Source organism: Acanthochromis polyacanthus, chromosome 7 (assembly GCF_021347895.1).
Source record: "Acanthochromis polyacanthus isolate Apoly-LR-REF ecotype Palm Island chromosome 7, KAUST_Apoly_ChrSc, whole genome shotgun sequence".
NCBI lineage: Eukaryota > Metazoa > Chordata > Actinopteri > Pomacentridae > Acanthochromis > Acanthochromis polyacanthus.
The window spans coordinates 25,666,460-25,690,252 of record NC_067119.1 but is presented as its reverse complement, the minus strand read 5'-3'; the positions used below and the strand labels follow the sequence as shown (position 1 = coordinate 25,690,252).

The 23,793-nt window shown below is 40.1% G+C and overlaps 2 protein-coding genes across 2 annotated transcripts; one reads left to right on the top strand and one right to left on the bottom strand.

The window, feature by feature from the left end:
* Positions 1-6,554: 6,554 nt before the first annotated feature.
* Positions 6,555-9,074, top strand: LOC110955035 (E3 ubiquitin-protein ligase NEURL3-like). The gene is made up of 4 exons (XM_022199850.2): positions 6,555-6,887; positions 7,490-7,999; positions 8,128-8,259; positions 8,362-9,074. The coding sequence occupies exons 1-4, from the start codon at positions 6,857-6,859 to the stop codon at positions 8,520-8,522; spliced, it is 834 nt and encodes a 277-aa protein (XP_022055542.2). The 5' UTR covers positions 6,555-6,856; the 3' UTR covers positions 8,523-9,074.
* A 5,704-nt stretch (positions 9,075-14,778) lies between these two features.
* LOC127534852 (E3 ubiquitin-protein ligase NEURL3-like) lies at positions 14,779-17,215 on the bottom strand. The gene is made up of 4 exons (XM_051951133.1): positions 17,188-17,215; positions 15,537-16,034; positions 15,277-15,408; positions 14,779-15,174 (listed from the first exon to the last, which is right to left on the bottom strand). The coding sequence occupies exons 1-4, from the start codon at positions 17,213-17,215 to the stop codon at positions 15,014-15,016; spliced, it is 819 nt and encodes a 272-aa protein (XP_051807093.1). The 3' UTR covers positions 14,779-15,013.
* Positions 17,216-23,793: the final 6,578 nt, after the last annotated feature.

Genomic DNA, 23,793 nt, shown 5'->3' with positions numbered 1-23,793 from the left:
ATTTTTTGAAAATCCTGACAGACAAAGAAAGAAAAATGCCAGTGGTAAGTCTTGAACCTACTACCTTCCACTTGGTAGTCTCTCTTCTTACCCCCTGCTACTTGCTCAGATACTATTTCTTCTTTTTTTGTGCATTTATCATTTTTTTTTTTGCCATTTTTGAGGGTTTTTTTTAAACTCAAGTCTTGACTCGACTGTTTTTCTCAGGAGGTTGGACTTCAGCCTTTGTGTTGGAGGGTTGAACCCTCAGTTCCAAGACTTTCTAAAGCCTCCAGACCTCCCGAGTCCTCAGGACCTGAGCTTTTACACAGTCTGAGGTCTGAAAAAAAATTTCAGACCTCAGACTGTGTAAAAGCTCAGGTGGGACTTAGAAAACTAAGTCCCACAGTGGATTTCTTTTAGATTCAACTTTCAGACAGTCCAAGGACTGATATATTCTAAGTTCCTGAGTTGTTTTCTGTCAGTTTGAACTTTTCGACAGTCTGAAGGCTGAAGATTTAAAAGTTCTTGAGTGCTCCTCTGTTAGTTTGAACTTTCTGGTTAACAGAAGCCTTAAAACTTGTGACCATGAGTGTTGATTTCACATTTAGACCATCCACCTGAGTTCTTCTCAGACCTTCACCTGTGGGTTCTTTAGAAATCCTGAACAAACTTTGATTCTCTTCACTGAACAGTAAAGTTTGTGGAGATCAGAAGGTAACATTAGTTTGATCGATGCCTTCAACTACTAGTAGACTTTATCTGGAAAGTAGTTTTCTTAAATTAGTTCTTAGTAAATCTGTCCACAATCAAACCAAGGACATAGAAAGAGGAAATGTTTGAAGAAAAACTTGTTTTCATTTCAGACTAGAAATCGCTTTAAGACCTTTATCTGTTTTTGCTCTTTTTGATCATTTTATTCTCTCTTCTGTTTAATTTGATCTTCTAAAGTCTAACTGGTGTCTTTTCAAATGTTTTGTCTCTAGTTTGATTCTCCTTAAATGTTTAGTTTTGCTCTTTTCTCACCTTTTATTCTTTTCTAATGTCTGATTTGATTTTGAAATGTTTTGTGGTTTTTAATGTTTGTTTTTTTTAAATGTTTAACCGACTTGTTTGAAAAATTTTCTTTTCTTTCCTAATGTATAATTCTTATGTTAAAGGGGCACCGAGGAAGATTTTTATGCTCGTAGCAAAGTCTCATATTAATGTGGATGAATCTTCGTTATTTACACTTATTAATGCCCCCATTTTCGATTCATGAATCATTTTGGTTTTGTAAATATTTGTATTTTATTAATTTTTTGTCGACTCGTCCAGAATTTCCTGTGAGAGACGGAGCGATTTACAGCAAATACGGTGCGCGTGCGCTGACGGAGCCTAGCAGAGCGGAGCTAGTTGTTTTTAGCAGTAGCAGAGTGGAGAGTTGGTTGAGAAGACGGCACACATGGAGCGCAAAAGGAAGCGAACGGAGCAAAGTCTGCAAGCAAAAAGGTTGTCAGATCAACAACGAAGCAAAAGAAAAGTTCATCTTGGACAGGCATTTCAGAGGTGGAGGGAATTCCGGGAGCAAAAAGGAATCAAAACAGATGCTGAGATGGCTGTGCTTCTCCTAGACAGGTACGTAACTTTAGCTCTTTGTAAGTTTGATACAATTCTTTTGTGTTTTGTGTGTGTTGCTTGCGATGTGTGGTTAGTAGACTATGGGATTCGTTTGACTGTGACTGGTTTAGTTGACTAACTTTGTGGCAAAAACCCTGTGTGGGTATTGGCTAATGTAACGTTAGCTCCAAGCTAACGTTCGGTTAACTCCGTAGCTTGGAGCAGCTTTGACAACTCGGTTTTACAACATTAGACCGCGGAGTCATTTACACACGTTATTGTTCAACAATGATTTCAACTCCGCCGGCTTTCCTGAGGCTCGCTCGCTCGTTTATGACGGTTTGCAACAGTGCGCGCCGAGGCTCACGGGAAATGTAGGCAATGCTACATTTCCGCTAAAATCTTCCCCGGTGCCCCTTTAAGGTTTTTCTTTTCAAATGATTTATCACCTTTTAATGTTTAATTTTCTTTTTAAATGCCTCATTGTATTTTCTTTTTAATTCCTTTTTTAAAGTTTTGTACCTGTACCTGCTGGACAGAAGGACTCAGGAACAGCAGCAGCCCAGTGTCCAGGCCTGTTAATAATAAATAATAAATAATTAAATAAATAAATAAATAAATGTGGAAATATAAAGATAAATAAATAAATAAAAAGGAAAATTTTGTCTTTGCTTTTACCTTTTTCTGTTTTTTCCTTTTATTTATTTATTTATTTATTTCTCTTTATATTTCCACATTTATTTATTTAATTATTTATTTCTCTTTATATTTCCACATTTATTTATTTATTTATTTATTTATTTCCCTTTATATTTCCTCAGTCCACCAAGAAAAGGAAAAATGCAAATCAGTTTGCTCTGGGCGGGGATTCTGAACACAGGAGTCCTGCCTGACACCAGCTCCCAGCACGGCTGAAGTGAAGCCATGTCACCGTTGAGCTTCGGCTTATTCTGCCACACTGATAAGAAAATAAACATTAATTTACCGAATTAGCAGCGTCCTTTCAGTGTCTGATGGCAGAATCAGCCGAAGTTCCACGGTGACACGGCTTCACTTCAGCCGTGATCGGAGCTGGCGTCAGGAAAGAAGCCTGTGTGCGGGTACGACTCCCCACCCTGAAAAGGAAGCCCCGCCCAGAGCAAACTGATTTGCATTTTTCTATTTCATGGTGTCAGGCATTATGAAATAACCACCAAGAAATAAAATGCAAATCAGTTTGCTTTCACTTGGTGGACTGAGCTGTCAATCAAATGGCTCTAGGCGGGGCTTCCTCGTCGTTCCTGATCACAGGCATATGAAGAGTAGACACGACACGCCCCTCTGAGCGGCCTTAAATCCACTCAGAGGACCATCTTCAATCAGAGAACTTCAAGACCTTCCATCGGCTGGACCAGATGTGGCATCAGCTCCCTCTGAACATCTGGATGACAGGAGAAAAGACAGAAATCAAACACAGATCACAGAAATACAATTTATTCATTTTCATCATTTTATAAAAGTAGCATGAACTTTATTAAAACTGGACAACATTAGTAATGAAAGTAAATGTTTTTATCTCATCCTATTCCCTTTCAATTGTGGGCTTTGTGTATTTACTGTCTTTTAATGATAAAAAAATAACATGGGTCACTACTATCGTTTGGGCATAGAAAGCATTGGAACTAATGCTTGCTTGTTCACTCTGTTCCAACAGCTCACCTGTTCCTTCCATACTGACAGCAGTAATCCCCTCATCACTACTGGCTCTGACACTAAATCATATTTTTAAAATGGTCAAAATTCTCAGCACAAATCTCCCCTTTTTACAAAGCCGTCAGGTCAGTTTCATGAATGTAGAGCTGAATCATCTTCTCATATAGAGCAGGTCTACACCAGACTCTTCATGATATTCATTCTAATAATATTCACTCAATGAACAATCCTCTCACTCTAGACTTGTGGCTCTTGGCTGCTGCTTGGTGCTGGATCTTTCTTCTGACTCTGAGGGGCTGCAGGACAAAGTTTTCCAGATATGTGGTCGCATCATACTATTATTTAAATCATATAACGTTATGTTTTGCGCCACAATGACACACAATTAATTGATCTGATAATTGACTTGAACAGTGGTTTGCAAAGTTCAACAAAGTCTGTATCCGTTTCCTCGCCCTCATTTGTCGTTTCAAACCTCGAGCTTTAGTGAAGAAGTTTCCAATTTCTGCACATTTGGCTGCATCTCTTTCCAGAGCTTTCCTGTTTTTAATTCTTCCCTTCTCCGTATCACCCTTGCTCTTCCTGTTTCCTCTTCATATTTATGTTTCAACACCTCTGAATGTGTGCACGGACGTGTGATGTCACAGTGCATCCGCAAAAAAAAAAAGAAAAGAGCTGTCAGTGGAGGCGGCTCACATCGGCAGCAGCAGAATGATCAACCCAGTGCCATAACACTGCACCTCGCGGCCCAAACATCAGATCGGCCCACTGGGAATTGTCCCAGTCCTCCCGATTAGCCACCCCGGGCCTGGTATTTGTTCATATCGGAATCGGAAATTGAGAATTGGACAATATCGGCATACTGGCTATTGACAAAAAAGCCAATATTGCTCATTCCTAGGAATTATTCATATTAGGAGTGTCACAGTGTCAGATTTTCACAACATGATTGTTGTGGCTGGAAAAAGAAATTGTGATGCCAAGATTATCTTGATATCTGCTGAAAATTTGAAAGGAAAAAAATAGCAGTTAAATTCATGTTCAGATTTGTTTTGTGTGTGTTTTTTTATTGCAGATGAATTACACAGAGATGTAAAGAGTCTGCAACCATAACTCTACTAAATTCTGTTGCAATACTGGAGTGTCAGGTGAAGCTGGATTATGGACAAGACCATAATATGTAAATGATTAACAATATATCAGTGTTTCCTTTTCCATATCACAGTTACAACAAATTCACAACAGTTTCTTTGAACTGTCTGAGTTGCATTAATGGTAGTAGTTAAGTCATCTGTTGTAATCGACCCATTGTGGGTCAATGTTAAACTCATTTTATTGCATAATTGTTTCAGGAGAGTAGAGTGTTGCCCAGACTTGAACTCAGACTCAGACTCAGACTTCAGTTTCCTCTGTTGCAACAGCTGGAAAGTTTTCTTTCCCACCAGCAACACGAGGCCCATATTTGGCCCAAATTCTCTGTTTACTGATTTGAATTTGCTCAAATATGTCATTATAGTTTAATTATAAAACAACATTTAAATGTACAATTTAAAAAAAATCTGTCACTACATGTGGAAGGAGAAACAGTTTAATTCAACTGCACTTTGATTTATAAACATGAACTTTATGTGTTCTGATTTTAAACTGAGGGGATTTCTGCTTCAACTGCATTATGCATAGAGCAGGGGTCGGCAACCCGCGGCTCCGGAGCCGCATGCGGCCCTTTCGGCCCTCTGTTGTGGCTCCCTGTAACTTTGGAAAATAAATTGTTCTGCCTTTCAGGCGCGTTTCAATGCATTTTAATATAGAGTTTTATTGTGAAATTACCGCTCTTATTTTGACGTGTCACTCCACCGGATGTGCTGCTGGGGTTTTCCCCTGGCTGGGACATGAGAGCGCAAGGTTGATGCAGAGGAGATGGGGGAGTAACACCTGTAGTTTCACATCGTTTTGTACTCAAGAATGGCAAGCCTGTATATTAAAGCTCCACTCCAAGAAAGACACGTCTTGTCTTTGAGTCAAAAGTACTCGTGATAGGGTAATACACGTTACTCGCAAGAACACGGCAGCAGGTCAGAGAGTCAGAGGAGTGTCGTCTTGGAAAATAGGGCAGCGACTTACCGGAGAAAAGTTAGTAGCTCAAGATAAATAGATAAATAGATTTTACAAGTTAAATAGACATTCGCAAAATATTGATTTCCAGCTAACATTACGTAACATATGAGGTCCAAGAGCAAAAATGACATTAACCAGGTAAGATAAATATTAGTGGTAGGACACAATTTAAAAAAATGAATCTAATTAGAGGCTTTGTAATTAATTAATCACGACTGATTAACAAGGGAATAGAAGTAAAAAAAAAAAAAAAAAGCGATATATGCAGTGTTGCCTTCATTTTAAATGCCAAAAGGATTTTGCGGCTCCCGGTGTTTTCTTTTCTGTGGGAAACGGATCGAAATGGCTCTTTGAGTGTTAAAGGTTGCCGACCCCTGGCATAGAGAATATTTCATTTTTGTATGAAAAAAAGCAGCAAAAAACAAACTCTATAACCTAGAATCTAATACTTGCAGTTTTTCTCACTTCACATCTGTTGTTATTCATAATAAAACAAGCCTTCAGCTTTTGATAAAAATGTATATTTCTATTCATATGCCTGCAGTGTGACCTTCAGTATCTGTGACAGGATTTCCAGGAAGCGGTCACGAGATCGTTGCTCATTTCAGGAGAAAAGCTTGTAAATTTCCAGGAATGATGATGTCACCACAGATGTGAAGTTATGGCTTCCTCCTGCCATATGACCAGGGCAGCCAACCAATGCAGCACACATTTCCTGTAGAGGGCGACAAACCCTTTTCTTACATGCCGCTCAACCACACAGGAACTTTTCCTGTGTGTACACTTACCTGCTGTCATCACATAACTATGTGCGGAGTTTCTGGGAATTTGCGGAGTCGTTCAAAGAAGATGTAGACAAAATTTTGGTGGTATTTTCCATGGTGTGAATCCATGAATTTCAGATGATTTTTCTAATGTGATGTGTGCATAACTAAAAGAAGTTCACTGCATTTCATAAGGGGAACTCTTGTCCTGTTGCTCTGGTACAATATCGTGTCATGTGTGGATATATTCAAATATGAGAGTGAATTCAGCTGGAAGGAAAAATAAGAAAGATCTGCCAGTCAGACAGAAATATACATCAACATGTTGTTTGTGATCTTTGCCTTTCAGCAATGACAAATAATGAAATCAGAACTTTTCTGCATGGGAGCAATACTCACATAATTCAAGGCCTCACATGATAGTTTTATGGCTGTAATTCTGCTCTGAGCAGTAACCGCTTTCAATAAACACAGATGTAGGCAATAAGAGAAATGGTGGACCCAGGTAAATTTCCAGAGCTCCTCCCCCAGTCACTCCTCTTTCCCCTTTTCGGTGATTCAGGCAGTGTTTGTGTTTGGAAACCACATGTACAGCTGGTATTTAAGGCCAGCAGACACTCACTCTTTACAACTGTTACCAAGATTCAGACGTGAACAGATCTTCTATCTGGATGTAAAAAGAAGGATTTATTTTCTCTCGCTTCAAGATGAGGAGGGACAGCTGCAACACAAGCTCTGGTGAGATATTTCTTGTTGCTCTTCAGTCTTGAAATAAACTTGATCAGTAATTCTGCTTTAAATATCAGAATGTTTAATGTAAATGACAATCAATCCTGACATATTGACTTCAGTTTTCAAAGAACAACATAAAGTAATAGAGTAGCTGTTGAAGTGTTTTAGCTAAACTAAATCATTAGAAATGTTACTTTTTATTTCATTTTGATTCAAATCTACATAAAACTGTGCCAGTGTATATAAAATAAAATAAAAACCTTTAACCATGAGATTATGTATGTATGTCATTTATTTACAACCTGAACTTATTAGAATTTGTGGTTTCAGTGATGATAAATCATCCAATGTTCATTAATAACATTAAATGTGAGGGATTTTTTTTTTTTTTTTAAAAAGAGGAAACCCTCAATTTTTAATTCATATTTTATTGTTGGAAATTCAAGTCTTTCCCCCCATTTCCTACATTACATTCAGGTCTTAGATAGAAAACACAGTGTGTTTTTGTGATTGTTGACAACAGACTCTGCATCATCTGACTGTAAAAGTGTTGATGTAAACACAGCTTCTACATTCAGATTCAGAACTGTGGTTCTGTATCTTTGCAGTTACTTCATCAGAGGCGACACACAGATGTGGCCTGCTCTGCCTCGGCCCTCTGACCTTCCACCGCCAGGCTGTGGGCGACATGGTCCGCCTGAGTCAGGGGGGTCGACTGGCCGAGAAAACCAAGAACACTTTCAGGAACGGCCTGGTGTTCAGCAGCCGCACAGTCAAGACCCAGGAGAGGATTCGTCTGAGGGTGGAGAGAGATTCGTTCAACTGGAACGGAGCTCTGCGTGTTGGCTTCACCAACGTGTCGCCCTCATCCAGGTCTCTGCCTCTGCCCTCCATGGCCATCCCCGACCTCACCAACAGGCCTGGACACTGGGCTGCTGCTGTTCCTGAGTCCTTCTGTCCAGCAGGTACAGAGCTGGAGTTCTGGGTTTCTTCAAGTGGCAGCATGTACATCTCAAACAACAGCAGTCAGGGGAAGCTGCTAACAGGAGTGGACCTCAGCCAGCCGCTGTGGGCCATGATAGACATCTATGGACAGACGAGCTCCATTCTCCTCCTGGGTACGTTTACTATAACCACACTTTTGTTTGTCCTGCAACATGTTTTTCACTGACAAAGCCAACTGTTGTTTGAATGACTAGTATCAATAGATGACATGAAATGATGAATGTTTTACTCTTTGCTGCAGGCTCTAAGATAAAAGGGTTTTGCACTAGAAGATCCTGCCCTGCTCCTGAACCCATCACCTCACCTGATGTTTCCAGCCTCAGTGGAAGCACTGATGACTGCATCTCCTGTCTGGACATGGAAATCTCAGCAGGTATGAAAGAGTCCAACACTGTGTGAGTTGTGTTCAAGTGAAAACCATCAGCTGTCAGTCTGGTGTCAGTGTTGTAATGGTGATTCTCTCCTCTGGTCTTAGATAAAGTCTGTGTGGTTTGCATGGGGAGAGAGGCTTCAGTCCTGCTGCCTTGTGGCCACCAGTGTTTGTGTCTCCGCTGCAGCTCCAGAGTCTGCCAGCAGTTTGGTACCTGTCCATTGTGTCGACACAAGATCAGCAGCACTGGATCAGAGGAGGTCTGAGCTCCCGGATGTAGATAAGAACCAGTAAATACAAGCTACTGAGAGACTGGAAGTGAGGAAACACTGTGAATAGAGCTTACTGAATGTGTCCTGGTGAAGGAGAATAAATGTTGGAGATCTTTGCTGCAACGTCCCTGATTGAAGTCCAACCAGGAAACTTTGTCCCATGTTGTTCTCCTCATTTTTCCTTCTCATGTAAATGCTGTACAGCTAGTGTAAGACAAAGTAACACTCTGAGAGGTTGATGCGACGATAAAGAACCGGAGCGTTTTCCTCATGTTAAAACCTATAAATGTTACTGCTTTAAAGAAGCTCAAAACTGCATTTTCTATTTGTTAAAGAAGGATACGAGTGACTAATGAAGTCAGTCCTTGCTATCGAAGAAGATATTTATTGCACTCACAGCAAAATGTGTAAAGTTATTTATATAATGTAATAATATTTTTTATTTGTACAGTTTCCTACAATGAAGTTAGAACTAATAAATGTCATTTATTTTTGTAAAAATGTTTTTGTCTGTAAATTATATTTTGTATTGTAAATAAATGTATACCATCACAATATTCTCTATTTTGTTATTGTTGTTATAACTGAAGGTGTTTTGTATCACTGTTGGAAAAATCACACAGTCATTCAGTCAAACCACTTTTATAAGCTCCTTTTTCACACCACTTTAGATCTTCCAAGATTAAGAATAAGCTTTTCTAATTTTGACTCAGATGAGATAATAACTTACTAGAATCTCACCACATGTACCATATTTAGCAAGTTAAAACTCTGAAAGGACTCTTAATGTAGTCTGAAGAGATCAGACATGACTGAAACTGACTGTATACTTTCAATATAAGTTAAAATGGCTGAGTCTTTTCATAAGAACTCAAACAGTTCAAACCAAAAAAAAGACAAAGCTTTGTCTTTAATTCACTTCCTACACCTGCAGACTTGTGTATCTCAGGATGTCTTTGACCTTACTCTGCTGCTGTGACTGTAAATTCTTCAAGTTAACAGAAAAACAAACTCTTTTCACTGGGAAAAGTCAAAGTGAAGCATCTCAGCCTTTTAAGAAGATCCATGTAACTGAACAATTGTGTAACTTTTCTCAAATTTAAAGGGGAACTTTGGTTTATTTCAACCTGGGGTCTGTTTTCATATGTCATTTCATACATGTGAGTGATGGAGAAATGAATTTTCGACATAGCTCCAGTATTTAGCCAGGCAGGCAGCTTAGCAGCTCAGCTAGCAGCTCGGCTAGCGGAAAGTATGGGGCAGCTAGCCCCCCCGCGTCAAAGTCCGCCCTAACGTGCTTTTTGCCCCACACTGACCGGCTCAGATAGTCTCAATGAGTGTCCCACAACATACTAGAGATGAGAAGTGAACGAAAACCTCCACATTACCTGGCGATCGCTCTTTGTTGTGGTCTGTATCCAAATCTCAGGACGGTAGAAAGCAAATCTCGTTCCAAAATCTTGCGCAATTTTGGAACGAGATTTGCTTTCTTCTAAATACTGGAGCTATGTCGAAAATTCATTTCTCCATCACTCACATGTATGAAATTACATATGGAAACAGACCCCAGGTTGAAAAAAAACGAAGTTCTCCTTTAATTAACTTGTCTCAATGAGTTCTATGATTTCACAACTTTGAACAAAGGTAGTGCAATTAGTGCCATAAAACACGACTAAACAAATGACAAATGTTACTAGGAATTCATAGCCTTTAAATTATTGTAACCTGAAATTGCGAGTTATAAGAGTGTAGAAATGTGCTTTTGTTGAGCAACACAAGTATCTTGTATGGCTGGTCAAGTAGTTCTTTAACTAATCTAATCTCACATTTTTTTTGGGCTTCAATTAAATTTGTTTTCAGTGTTTAACCACATTATTTATTTTTCTTATGTAACGTCTGTTTACCTATGAGTTAAGATCCGCTCCCTGACAGCATCCATGAAATGAGACCAGCTAAATAAAAGAATAGTCAAGACTGAGTTTGTGCTCACTGATTAGAGATTGTTTTGTCAAGATAAAGAAATGAAAATTAATGCAGGTGTTCAGATAAGAGCAGAACATTCAGTTGTTGTTGGACATAGAAACGTGTTTCACAAAATATAAGCACATGGTATTACACAACAGAGGAACAGAAGCAGAGCGGGACACAGAAGAGATGGAACTGAACCTGCAAGTCATTGCTGAGGTGGTGGTTCTCAAAGTTTCCAGTGTTGGTTAATCAATCAACAAGGAAACTAACTGCCTCCTAATAGTTTAACATGAATACAGTCTTATCTCAATTATTACCCTTATAGCAGGTTTGACTAGGTATGCTCAGGTTCAAGGTCTTTAAAAGTGAAAGGACACCTAGTTTCATTATTACTGTTTAGTCTGTTTCAAAGTTGTATGAAATGATAGACATCACAACAACAAGGTGAAAGATTAACAGAGCGGGTTCAAATGAAGCAAAATGCAGCCGAGGTGTCATGAAGTTTGACCGAAATGTCGCTGATGGTGCAAGAAATTAACACCATCAGCATCAAACTGTCTGTCGCCTTGTTTGTTATTAAGTCAGAATGGAAAGCGTCTAATGTATCAGGAGAAGACTGGTCGGCTGCTGATTTGCTGCACGTGAATGAAGGAACGCATCTAAAGTGTGTCTGTTTCTCAGATGTAATCTCTCTGACGACAATGAAAAAACACAAACGCAAGCTTTGTCTCTTCAGTGCAGTAACACCCACATTTTTATATCAAGAATATTTGCTTCAGTGACATCATTTATGCCAAAAGGAACAACAAGTCAAACTATAGAGCAGTTCATAGCTCCTCCACCTGCTGTGGGCCGTGAAGTTGTCTGTGAAGACTTACTAGACCTGCTTTGGGGCTAAAGTTCATTTCCTTTTGTTTCAGTTTCAGCCCGATATTTTTGCACATATAATCAAAGCTGAGCATATGTGAACAAAGATTTAATTTCTCTTTGTCTTTTGCTGTTGATATTTTCACCTGCTTGAACAGTGAATGTTCACTCAAAGGAAGAGAGTCTTTATGAACACAGAGATGGAAATCCCACCAGGTCACCAAGAATGGCGGCTGGCAACATTATTTCTCCTGTTGTCCTCATTTACGGGCACCAAAAAATATTGTTTCCTTGGCTGAAAAAAATCCAGAAATTCATCCAAAAAATTCTCCAAATATCTGAAAATTTGCAAAACCTTCAGGATCAAAATTCCAATAATTCCTTAAAAGTTTCCATTAAAAGTTTTATTTTAAAAAAAAAATCCACCAAATGTGGCAAGACAATTCTTATAAATATTTTCAAAAACTGAGTAAAAATCTTCCCAAAAAAATCCTAAAAAAAATGTAAAATGATTACATGTATATGAGTAAATCAACCAAAATCCAGCCAAATTCGCTGGATTTTGGTTGATTTTTATGTGAATGTTCTTAAGAAACATTTTCAACATTTCGTTTTTCCACCAAAAAATGTTCAAAAATTTCCCAAAAATGTTGAAAATGTGGACATCAGAAGTTTTACTGTGAAATTTTTTTCCCTCCACATTTTCAAACTTTAAAACTGGTCAATTTTGATCCGGAGGACGACACGAGGGTTAAATATCTACAGGAAGAATATTCTTGCAAGTGCAACCCTGCTCTTAACCTGCATCCAAAACAACATCAATTCATTGCCTTTCTCTTGCTATAATTTTCTGTGACTTACACTTTGGAATCGGCCCGATGAACCTAGAAGGAAATTCATTTCACACATGCAGTAGCTGTGTTTCCTCATTATCACCCTCATGAAGTGTATATTCCAGTTGAATAATGCATGTAGCTGTGCTGCATGATATCAATCTAAGAGATTCAAAGAGCCAAGATTTCATGGAGTTTGCTTGTTGACATGATTTTTCAAACATATTGGGAAGTACTCATGCAATGCATTAATAATTCAATGTAATATAATGCAATTGGATATTTTTTCTCCTAAATATTGATGCTTTCATTTATTTATGCAGTAATGTGTTAATTCTGTATGCTTTCCCCCAACTACAGTCTGCAATAGTAGTACATGCAACTATTACACTGTTTATTTTGATATTTATTGAATAATCAAACCCTTTTACTGACAAGTTCCAGACTCTGGCGACATCTATTGGTGCTTCTTATAATGAAATATAAACCTGACATTTCTCTTTAGAACCACCATGAGGCAGTGTGCTGTTATTTATCATGGAAATGATCACTCAAAGCAAGGTGTGTCAAAGTGAAGGGAGAGGATATTGCTGGCAAAGGCATTTTTCTTATTGCTTTTTGGAAACTTAAGTTTGTTGCAGGGCAATGATTTCTAGTTTGGGAGAATTTTGTCATAAATAAGACTCCATTCACTAACAGTACGGATGGCTTACATTATTTGGCCTCGACAACTGCTACTTGTTTCTCATTTGCAAAGATGAAGTGTGCATCATGAACTTGTATCTGCACTGAGCATCCACAGAAAATAATTCAGTGAAGCAAGAGAATATTTTTAGCATTTTGTTTATTGCTTCATGGAAACTCAAGTTTGCTGAAAATGAGAAGAATAATTAGATTTCAACTTGCTGGAACACCATATCATTTTATTTTGGGTCCAAGTGTGGTGGGTCAAGAACTGCTTTTCATTTTGATGCCATATTAGTTTACGATGTTTTATTGCATAGATAAAGTTTATTAAGGTGGAGATTTTGGCCAATTAAATTGTAAAAGCGTAAGAACCTTTACTTTCGCTTTGAGCATGTGATGGTTTGTTTTTCATCCAGATCAATACTCAGAGTGAAAGCTGCAGTAAGATAAGATAAGATGAGATCATCCTCTTTTCCGAAGGCTAGCAGAAATTCATATTGTCACAGCAGCAACATTTTTATACAGTCATCTGGTGGGTAGAAAGATGTTTCCTGCCGCGATCAGCTAGCAATTTGGCAGTACCATGTTGGGCTTGTTTTTTCTTGCATGTCTTGGAGATCTTTAGTTTTTTTGCCACCTGTCTCTCACTCATGCCAGTTTCCAGCAGTGCCAAGATGGCTGCCTGTGTGGCTTCACATTATTCTTTTTTTTTAGGCATTATGTGAGAGCTGACAACTTCTGAGTTGGGCTACGGCTTGAATGCTAGCAGGAAACCACTCTGGGCCTTTGCATGTGCAGCCCTGCTAATGACATGAAATGTTCTCTGATGTACCCTGGGAATACAATGAAGCTGAAGCATGTCAAATAGGACATAAAATATTATGTAATCAGCTGCATTTTTTGTCGTGCTCTTTGCATTCTTGTACATTTAGTGGTGCTAGGCATTAAAATGAACAAGAAATTGAAGAAAACAAGAGTGGTCTAATAATTTTTTCCTTGACTGTATATTGATGCTGACAAATTTCTTCTCTCATGCAGATTTGGAGAAAAAATAGGAAAGTACGATCAAATTGTTCGGTTCAAAACAGGATACATGCGTATTTAAATCACACGCATAAACCACTGTCTTCATTTTTTTCATGAAAAGAAACAAAATGCTAACGATAAAAACATCAAGATCGTGCAGATGCAGTCTGTTGTGCAGACTATATCTGCAGACAACAAGCTTTGATTTGCATCTACTACCTGAATGTGATCTAGTAAAATAAGAAAAATTGGTCAGACTTTTAAACAATAAGAAATTCATTACATAAAATGACAGATTTTTCCTCTTTATTTTGTTCCTTACATTGACCGGTATTTACAAAAATTTGGTGATTTTTTTTTGTCACTGAAATCATAAATTCTGATAATTTCAAGCTGCTGCGAATAAATGATACAAAGTTATTTGACAAAACAATCTCATAATAAAAATCTCTATTTTTTTGACACTGTAACATGGTATTTCAATGTTGTTTAGTAATATATCCTTTTTTTCAATGACTCAACAATCCGTTGATCAAAGACAAGAGAAAATACAGAATTTTGTGACAACAGTTTATTTTCCACACAGTATAACCAAAAAGTGATCTACCACTATTTAAAGACAAACTGATTTTTTTGAAAAAAAGATTTAATACATACAGCACAATGGTGGGAAAATATACTGAAGCATTAAAATTTTATTATTACTTTACATATATAACATTACACATTTTGTTGTGAGTGCAATAAATATCTTCTCATAAGGCAGAGGCTCACTTCACTGTTTACCTGTACCCTTATTTAGAAATTAGTAATTTCAAAAAACAAATATTTATACATTTTATACAATAGAAAACACAAGAGTTCTGACAATACTATCATGTTTTTGTTCACAAGCTGTACAGCATTTACATGAGAAGAAAAAATGAGGAGAACAACATGGGACAAAGTTTTCTGGTTGGACTTCAATCAGGGACGTTGCAGCAAAGATCTCCAACATTTATTCTCCTTCACCAGGACACATTCAGTAAGTTCTATTCACAGTGTTTCCTCACTTCCAGTCTCTCAGTAGCTTGTATTTGCTGGTTCTTATCTACATCCAGGAGCTCAGACCTCCTCTGATCCAGTGCTGCTGATCTTGTGTCGACACAATGGACAGGTACCAAACTGCTGGCAGACTCTGGAGCTGCAGCGGAGACACAAACACTGGTGGCCACAAGGCAGCAGGACTGAAGCCTCTCTCCCCATGCAAACCACACAGACTTTATCTAAGACCAGAGGAGAGAATCACCATTACAACACTGACACCAGACTGACAGCTGATGGTTTTCACTTGAACACAACTCACACAGTGTTGGACTCTTTCATACCTGCTGAGATTTCCATGTCCAGACAGGAGATGCAGTCATCAGTGCTTCCACTGAGGCTGGAAACATCAGGTGAGGTGATGGGTTCAGGAGCAGGACAGGATCTTCTAGTGCAAAACCCTTTTATCTTAGAGCCTGCAGCAAAGAGTAAAACGTTCATCATTTCATGTCATCTATTGATACCAGTCATTCAAACAACAGTTGGCTTTGTCAGTGCAAAACATGTTGCAGGACAAACAAAAGTGTGGTTATAGTAAACGTACCCAGGAGGAGAATGGAGCTCGTCTGTCCATAGATGTCTATCATGGCCCACAGCGGCTGGCTGAGGTCGACTCTTTCTGACAACTTCCACTCTCTGCTGTTGTTTGAGATGTGCATGCTGCCACCTGCAGAAACCCAGAACTCCAGCTCTGAACCTGCATCACACAAGGACACAGGAACAGCAACAGCCCAGTGTCCAGGCCTGTTGGTGAGGTCGGGGATGGCCTTGGAGGGCAGAGGCAGAGACCTGGATGAGGGCGACACGTTGGTGAAGCCAACACGCAGAGCTCCGTTCCAGTTGAACGAATCTCTCTCCACCCTCAGACGAATCCTCTCCTGGGTCTTGACTGTGCGGCTGCTGAACACCAGACCGTCCCTGAAAGTGTTCTTGGTTTTCTCGGCCAGTCGACCCCCCTGACTCAGGCGGACCATGTCGCCCACAGCCTGGCAGTGGAAGGTCAGAGGGCCGAGGCAGAGCGGGCCACATCTGTGTGTCGTCTCTGATGAAGCAAAGATGCAGAAACACAGTCACGAATCTGAAATTAAAAGCTGCGTTTACATAGCGTTAAAAGTTTTATAGTCAGATGTCGGGAAGCACAATTTAGTACAGTAAGAAATTGTATAGACTTGGATTCTCATATTGTAGATAAGATGTTACATGACTTGTAAAGGTTTATTTATGTTTTTTAAACGTGCACGTTTCTACAATGTCAATGTAACTTTCCCTGCAATTTCTATGCCAAACTTCCTAATAAACACATTAATGACAGATGATGCAGATGTAGTCTGTTGTGCCGGCAGCATCTGCACAACTATGTCAACAATCACAAAAACACAGTGTGCTTTCTAAGACCTGAATTTAATGTAGGAAATGAAAAAAAGACTTCAATTTTGAGCAATAAAATCTGAATTACAAATTGAGGATGTTTCCTCTTTTTTTTAAAAAAATCCCTACACTGAATGTTATTAATGAACATTGGATGATTTATCATCACTGAAGTCACAAATTCTAAAAAGTTCAGGTTGTTGTAAATAAATGACATACAGTAATTTCACCAAATAATATCAAGGTTAAAGGTTGTTTTTTTTAAAATAGGTATTTAAAGATCATAAGGTCGTTAATTTAAATGGCACCAGAGGTCATTGTAGTTTTATTGCATTGACAAAGTTTTTTCAGCTAGAAATCATGGCAATAAAATTGTAAACAAGTAATAGTGAAACTAGCAAACTCTTTTATGTGTTTCTTCTGAGGAGCATGTGAGGGTTTGTTATTCATTCATAGACTGATCAGAGTAAACAAGTTGCAGTAACTGAGGTTACAGTGTCCTCATTTCACAACAATCGTCTGTTTTACAGAACTGTACTGATTTTGTTTTGTGTATCATCTAATCAGATTTTTTACTAATGAACTGTTTTCATTTACAGAATATCCAAATGGTGCAGTTTTAGGCAGATTTGAATCCAAATGAAATAAAAAATAACATTTCTAATGATTTTGTTTCACTAGAACACTCCAACAGCTACTTTCTGTTCTTTGATACCTGAATCAACATGTCAGGATTGATTGCCATTTATATTAAACATTCTGATATTTAAAGCAGAATTACAGATCAAGTTCACTTCAAGACTGAAGAGCAACAAGAAATATCTCACCAGAGCTTGTGTCGCAGCTTTCCTTCATCATCTTGAAGAGATAGAGAATAAATACTTCTTTTCACATCCAGACAAAAGATGTGCTGATGTCTTTTTTGGTACAACAGTCATGAAGAGGAAGTGTTTGCTGGCTTTAAATGCCAGCTGCTCAAACATAAACGTGATCACATGAAAAGGAAGGAGGGACCAAAGGAGGAACCAACCTTTGGAAATGCCTGCATCTCTGTTTATCAAACGTAATTACTGGTTAAAGCAGCTGATCACATAAACTTTATTGATCCCACAGTGGGGAAGGTTCCCCTTTAAAGCAACTCAAAAGACAGCAGTATAAGGGAAGTATAACATTATTAAAAACTCAGCGTAAAAATTGCAGGAAGCAGTACACTGTGCCGCAAAAGTTCGTCCTCCCCACTGGACAATTTATATTATTGTTTGTCACCAAAATGGGTTATACCTCTTCAATCAGGTACTGTTTGGTTTCTTGTCTGGTCAATCTGTCAGGTCCCAGTATAGAAATTTCTTGCTTGACCAAAATGTGTTACACTCACAACCAAATACTGGAAGCATTACCATGGTCAGGAGTAAGGGTGGAAAAACTCCTCTTTCAGAGACTGAGATTCATGCACACGCCATTGCGCTTCGAAATGCAGGAAAAACTGGGCAGCAGGTAGCTCAAGCCCTTGGCAGAAGTATCTCCTGGATGCAGAAGTGGTGGTAAAAGTACAGTAAAGGAGGATCTTTCAAAGACTTGCCTCCTTCAGGACATTCATCTGTCCTAACTGAAAGAGCTAACAATCTGATGAGAAAGGCCAAGGGTAAAAGACAACAGTCATGCCGGCGACTCAATCAGAGTCTGAGAAGGTGTTTCTAAGAGCTCTGTGCATCGTTATTTAACAGAAACTTTGAAGCTGAAAGCTTACCCCATGACTCGCCAAACCGCAAAAGGAGAAGAGATTGGCTTTCACAAAGAAGTCCATAACTCTGACTCCCAAAGTCTGGGAGAACTGGATTTGCTCTGCCCTCTACTTATTTCCAACACACAATAGCCAAAACAACCGTACCTATACATGTTATCAGGAAAAAGTAGCATCTTCTGAGCAAGTGAAATTCAGTGTCCATAGTATGGTTTGGGGGGTTTGTCCCCTTCAGGTCTCTCAGAGCTGCACATTGTGCCTCAAGGTACCACTGTTAATGCACAATATTATCCCAACAACATTCTAGAAAAGGTACTACTTCCAGTTTTGGCCAGAGGAAAATATCAGGGTCTGTGACTGAACGTAAAATGTTTAACATACATTCTGAATTGGAATTTATAAGACTCAGCAGTGGTGTTCTGAGCATCTGGCTTTAACGGAGGAATGGACACCAAACTCCCCTGACCTCAACCCAACTGAGAACTGTTGGGGAATCCTGAACAGCCGCATCTTTACCAGTCCATCACCAACCACCATGAAACAGCTCAACTCTTGGGCTGTGTGGGAGTGGAGGAAGATAGAACCATCCACACTCAAGAACCTCGTACATTCCTCACCTGAAAGACTGAAAGCCATGATCAAAGTGGAAGACAGAAGTACTGGTAACTGAATAAATTGATTATATTGCATATTCTTTGAACTTTGTTTTTCTGGGGAGAACGAACTTTTCGGGCACGGTGTACATACACAAGATGAAATTTTCAAGAACCCTACGTACAAAAGGATGAGGCTGTAACAAATGATTGTACACAAGTCAGTGGAATGTGTACGTAAAAGGAAAAAAAGTGCAGCAGTAAATAAGGTAGACCAGTGAAGTTATAATGACCTACGTTGGGGTGAAGGACGTGTGGAAATGTTCCTTACGCTGAGGGCGTAATAGTCTGTCACTGGAGGCACTGCTTAAGGAGTTCACAGTCTGATGCAGAGTGTGGGAGGTGTTGTCTAGGATGAGGGACAGTTTGGTCAGAGCCCTCCTCTCCCTCACCACCTCCTTGGAGTCCAGCGAGCAGCTGATAGAGCAGAATTACACAGAGGTGGCGCTGCTGAGCTGGCGACTCGGACAGTACTGCTGCTGCTGCTTCTCGTTGTTCTGTCGCCTTATTGTGTTGTGTTGTGTAGTTATGTTATCGTTAAAATGATGAAATCTGCTATGAAGGTGATAGGTCAAAAAGACCACCCTTCTCTCCAATCTGTCTTTGATAGTGTTGTCCTTAATTAGGCACATAAGATTCTGAAAGATCCTTCTCCTTTTCTTTTTCTTGAATATGAACTTCTGCCTTCTGGGAGACGATACAGAGCAAGCAAACACAAAACTAATAGCTATAAGCTGTCTTTTCTCCCAACATTCATATCACTTCTTAACAAACAGTCTTCTTAACAAACAGTCTGAGTAAATTTCCATCTATCCATTCTATATACACCTCTTTATCCTCACTAGGGTCGTGGGGAGGGCTGGAGTCTTATCCCAGCTGACTCGGGCAAAGGCAGGGGACCTCCAGGACAGGTCGCCAGTCTGTCGCAGGGCTACATATACAGACCAACAATCACACTCACATTCACACCTACGGGCAATTTAGAGTGATCAATTAACCTCAACATATTTTTTGGACTGTGGGAGGAAGCCGGAGCACCCGGAGAAAACCCACACATGCACAGAGAGAACATGCAAACTCCATGCAGAAAGATCCCAGGACCAGGCCAGGATTTGAACCGGGGATCTTCTTGCTGCAAGGAAAAAGTGCTAACCACTAGGCACACCATCTAATGTTAGAAATTTTTCAGCTTATTTATTGCCACCAGTCTCTTATCTGTTATTATTCCTCTTTTATTCTTTTATTCGTGTTTTATTATTCTCCTTATTATTCGATCATTTTCACTGTTCATACTTAATTCACTGATTATTGTAATGAGCAACGCACTTTAAACCTGTGCAATAACTGACCATGATTGTCACCGGCCTCTGCTAATGTAATGATATTGCTTTTATGTTTGTCAAGTGTTTTTTGTATGTACACCATGCCTGTAGCCAGTAGCACTGGTGTCTAAGACAAATTTCCTGAAAGGGACAATAAAGTTTATCAATCAGTCATTCAATTACAGCCTTGAAACTATTATGTGTGTCCTTGAATGATGTGAATATTGCCTCCGTGCAGAGTAGTTCCACTTTTGTTATTTCTCATTGTCCTGTCATTGTGTTTTTATACTGAAAGACAAAGATCACAAACAACATGTTGATGTATATTTCTGTCTGACTGGCAGATCTTTCTTATTTTTCCTTCCAGCTGAAGTCACTCTAATATTTGAGCATATCCACACGACCCCGATATTGTACCAGAGCAACAGGACAAGAGTTCCCCTTATGAAATGCAGTGAACTTCTTTTAGTTACACAGATAAGAAAAATCATCTGAAATTCATGGATTCACATCGTGGAAAATATCAACAAAATTTTGTCTCTCTCTTCTGTGAAGGACTCCGAATTCCCAGAAACTCCACGCATATGATAACAGCAGATAAAGCACACACTGTAAAAGTTCCTTTATGGTGTAAACAAAGCTTTGTTGCCCTCTACAGGACTCATAGTTACTACATGTGACAGAATGAGGTCATAACTGAACTGCAGTGACATCATCCATGATCCATACCTCATCTACACACCACCTAATCCCCATTAGGGTCGTGGGGCTGGAGTCTATCCCAGCTGACACCCTGGACAGATCACCAGTCTATCAAAAGGCTACATATAGAGAGAAACAGTTACACTCACATTCAAACCTCCAGACAATTTAGAATCACCAGTTAACTTCAGCACAATTTTTCAGCTGAGACTTGGAGATATCAACCACCAAACTGGACAAGAACAGGTGAAAGACGCAAGTGAAGTTTATCTGCTCCTGTGCTGTTTCTGATGTGATAGTGTAGCCAAACATCCCCGCAGGTGTCAGGTGGGGTGTGTTTAGAAATCCTGTATGTGTAAACAGAGAGACATTACGTTTCAGCTTCCTTTCAGCTGAGCTGCAGGATTTATTCTGGAGCAAATGCCTCAATGGGGTTTTATGTTTCTCACGGACACTGTGCGCCATCTAGTGACCTGTTTGAAAATTGCTTTAACACAGAAAGCAGTAATACACCATGAAATTTAATCTTTTAAAACATATTTAAGCACAGTGAAATAATTTTTCAAAAATTGTATACGGGGTGTCTGTTGTAAAACACATTTCTGACATAACTTATTTATTTTTAGCAGTTAGCTATACCACACTCAATTACTTTTTTTGAAAACCATTTTTATGACATATTTAACCTTTTAACTGTGTTCAATCGTACCTACAACAGTTTGTAAATGAGATACGGTTGAGATTATTCTATCTAGTTATACACATGAATTTGATCCAACTATTGATGTATATTCTGGTATTCCAGTTGAGAAGGTTCAACCTGTGCTATGAAGAAAACTGTTTTCGTCTGTGATGCGATTTTTCCAGGTGATGCTCCTCTCAGTGAAATGTCCAGCAGGAAGAAACACACCAGACCAACATTTCATCCGATATTTGCTCTGGAGAAAACCTTCAAGCAGACCAAGTACTTGGTCGAGCCTGAGAGATCCATCCATCCATCCATCCATCCATCCATCTTCTTCCACTTATCCGGGGTCGGGTCGCAGAGGCAGCAGAGGAAGTAGGCCGTTCCAGACGTTCCTCCCCCCAGCAATGCTTTCCAGCTCTTCATGGGGGATCCTGAAGCATTCCCACCCAGACCAGACGAGATATATAATTCCTCCAGCGAGTTCTGGGTCTGCCCCGGGGTCTCCTCCCAAGCGGATGTGTTTGAAAAACCTCCAAAGGAAGTCTCCCTGGCGGTATCGAAATTAGATGGCCAAACCACTCAACTGGCTCCTTTCAACACGAAGGAGCAGCAGCTCTACTCCGAGCTCCCTCCAGACGTCTGAATTTCTCACCCTACCTCTAAGGCTGAGTCCAGCCACCCTATGGAGGAAGCTTATTTTGGCCGCTTGTACCCACGATCTCATTCTTTTGGTCACTACCCAAAGCTCATGACCATAGGGGTAGAATAAGTCAGGTGGTCCAAAACCCTCGATATCTCTAGCTAGACTCTTCTCCTCTGTTGTTTCCAAATGGTGGAGCAAATTACCAAACTCTGTGCATTCTGCTGAGTCCCTTTCTACTTTTAAAGACAACTGAAGACTCAATTGTTTAGAGAACACCTAGGCACTTAATCTGACTCAACCTTAGGGGTAGAATAAGTCAGGTGGTCCAAAACCCAGCACTTATTTAGCGCTGACAAAGATTAAAAAGAAAAAAAAAAGGGGGGGTGGGGGGTGGTTGGTTGGCAATTCTTCTGCAACCTTTGACCAATCGCACTTGAAGTACTTTTTGCACTTACTACAGGTTTTTCCTTATGTCTGAATTCTTGCTTGTGTTGTACGTCGCTTTGGACAAAAGCGTCTGCTAAATGAAATTGTAGAATTGTAGAATTGTAGAATAGGTGAGGGTAGGAACGTAGGTGGACTGGTAAATTGAGAGCTTCACTTTGCAGCTCAGCTCTTCACTACGACAGTTTGATGCAACGCCCGCATTACTGCTGCTGCCGTGCGAATCCACCTGTCCATCTCTCACTCCATTTTCCCATCACTTGTGAACAAGATCCCGAAATACTTGAACTCCTTCGCTTGGGGAAGCCACTCCCCCCCCACCCCCCACCCCACCCCACCACCACCACCACCACCAACCCAGAGGGAACTGTGCAACGGTTTCCAGCAGAGAACCATGGCCTCGGACTTGGAGGTTCTGATCCGCATCCCCGCCGCTTCACTCTCGGCTGCAAACCACTCCAGTGCGCGCTGAAGGTCATGATGTGAGGTAGCCAACAGAACCACATCATCTGAAAAAAGCAGAGATGCAATTCTGAGGTCCCCAAAACAGACACCCTCCTCACCCCGGCTGGACCTTGATATCCTGTCCATGAACACCACGAACAGAATCGGAGACAAGGGGCAGCGCTGGCAGCGTCCAACACCAACCGCAAATGTGTCTGACTTGGTGCCAAGTATGGAGACATAGCTCTCACTTTGGTTGTACAGAGTCTGAATGGCTCATATCAGTGAGCCCAGTACCCCATACTCCTGCAGTACCCCCCACAGAACCCCTCGGAGGACACGGTTGTAGGCCTTCTCTAGATCCACAAAACAGGTGGACTGGCAGGTCAAACTCCCATGCTCTCCTCAGCAGCTCTGCAAGGGTAAAGAGCTGGTCTACTGCTCCACGACCGGGACAGAATCCTCATTGCTCCTCCTGAAGTTCAACGATCGGTTGGAGCCTCCCTTCCAGCACCCTAGAGTAAACTTTAGGCTAAGTATGATTCCACGATAGCTGGCACACACTCTCTGGTCCCCCTTTTTAAAAACATGAACCATCACCCTGGTCTGCCACTCCACAAGCATTGTACTTGATGCCCATGCGACACTGTAGAGACATGTCAGCCAAGACAGTCCAACAATGTCCAGAACCTTCTGCATCTCAGGGTGAATTTTGCCCACACCTGGCACTTTGCCATCTAGAAACTCCTTGGGGACTAACTTGGCAACCTCTGCTATGGATATGGACAAAGATGCC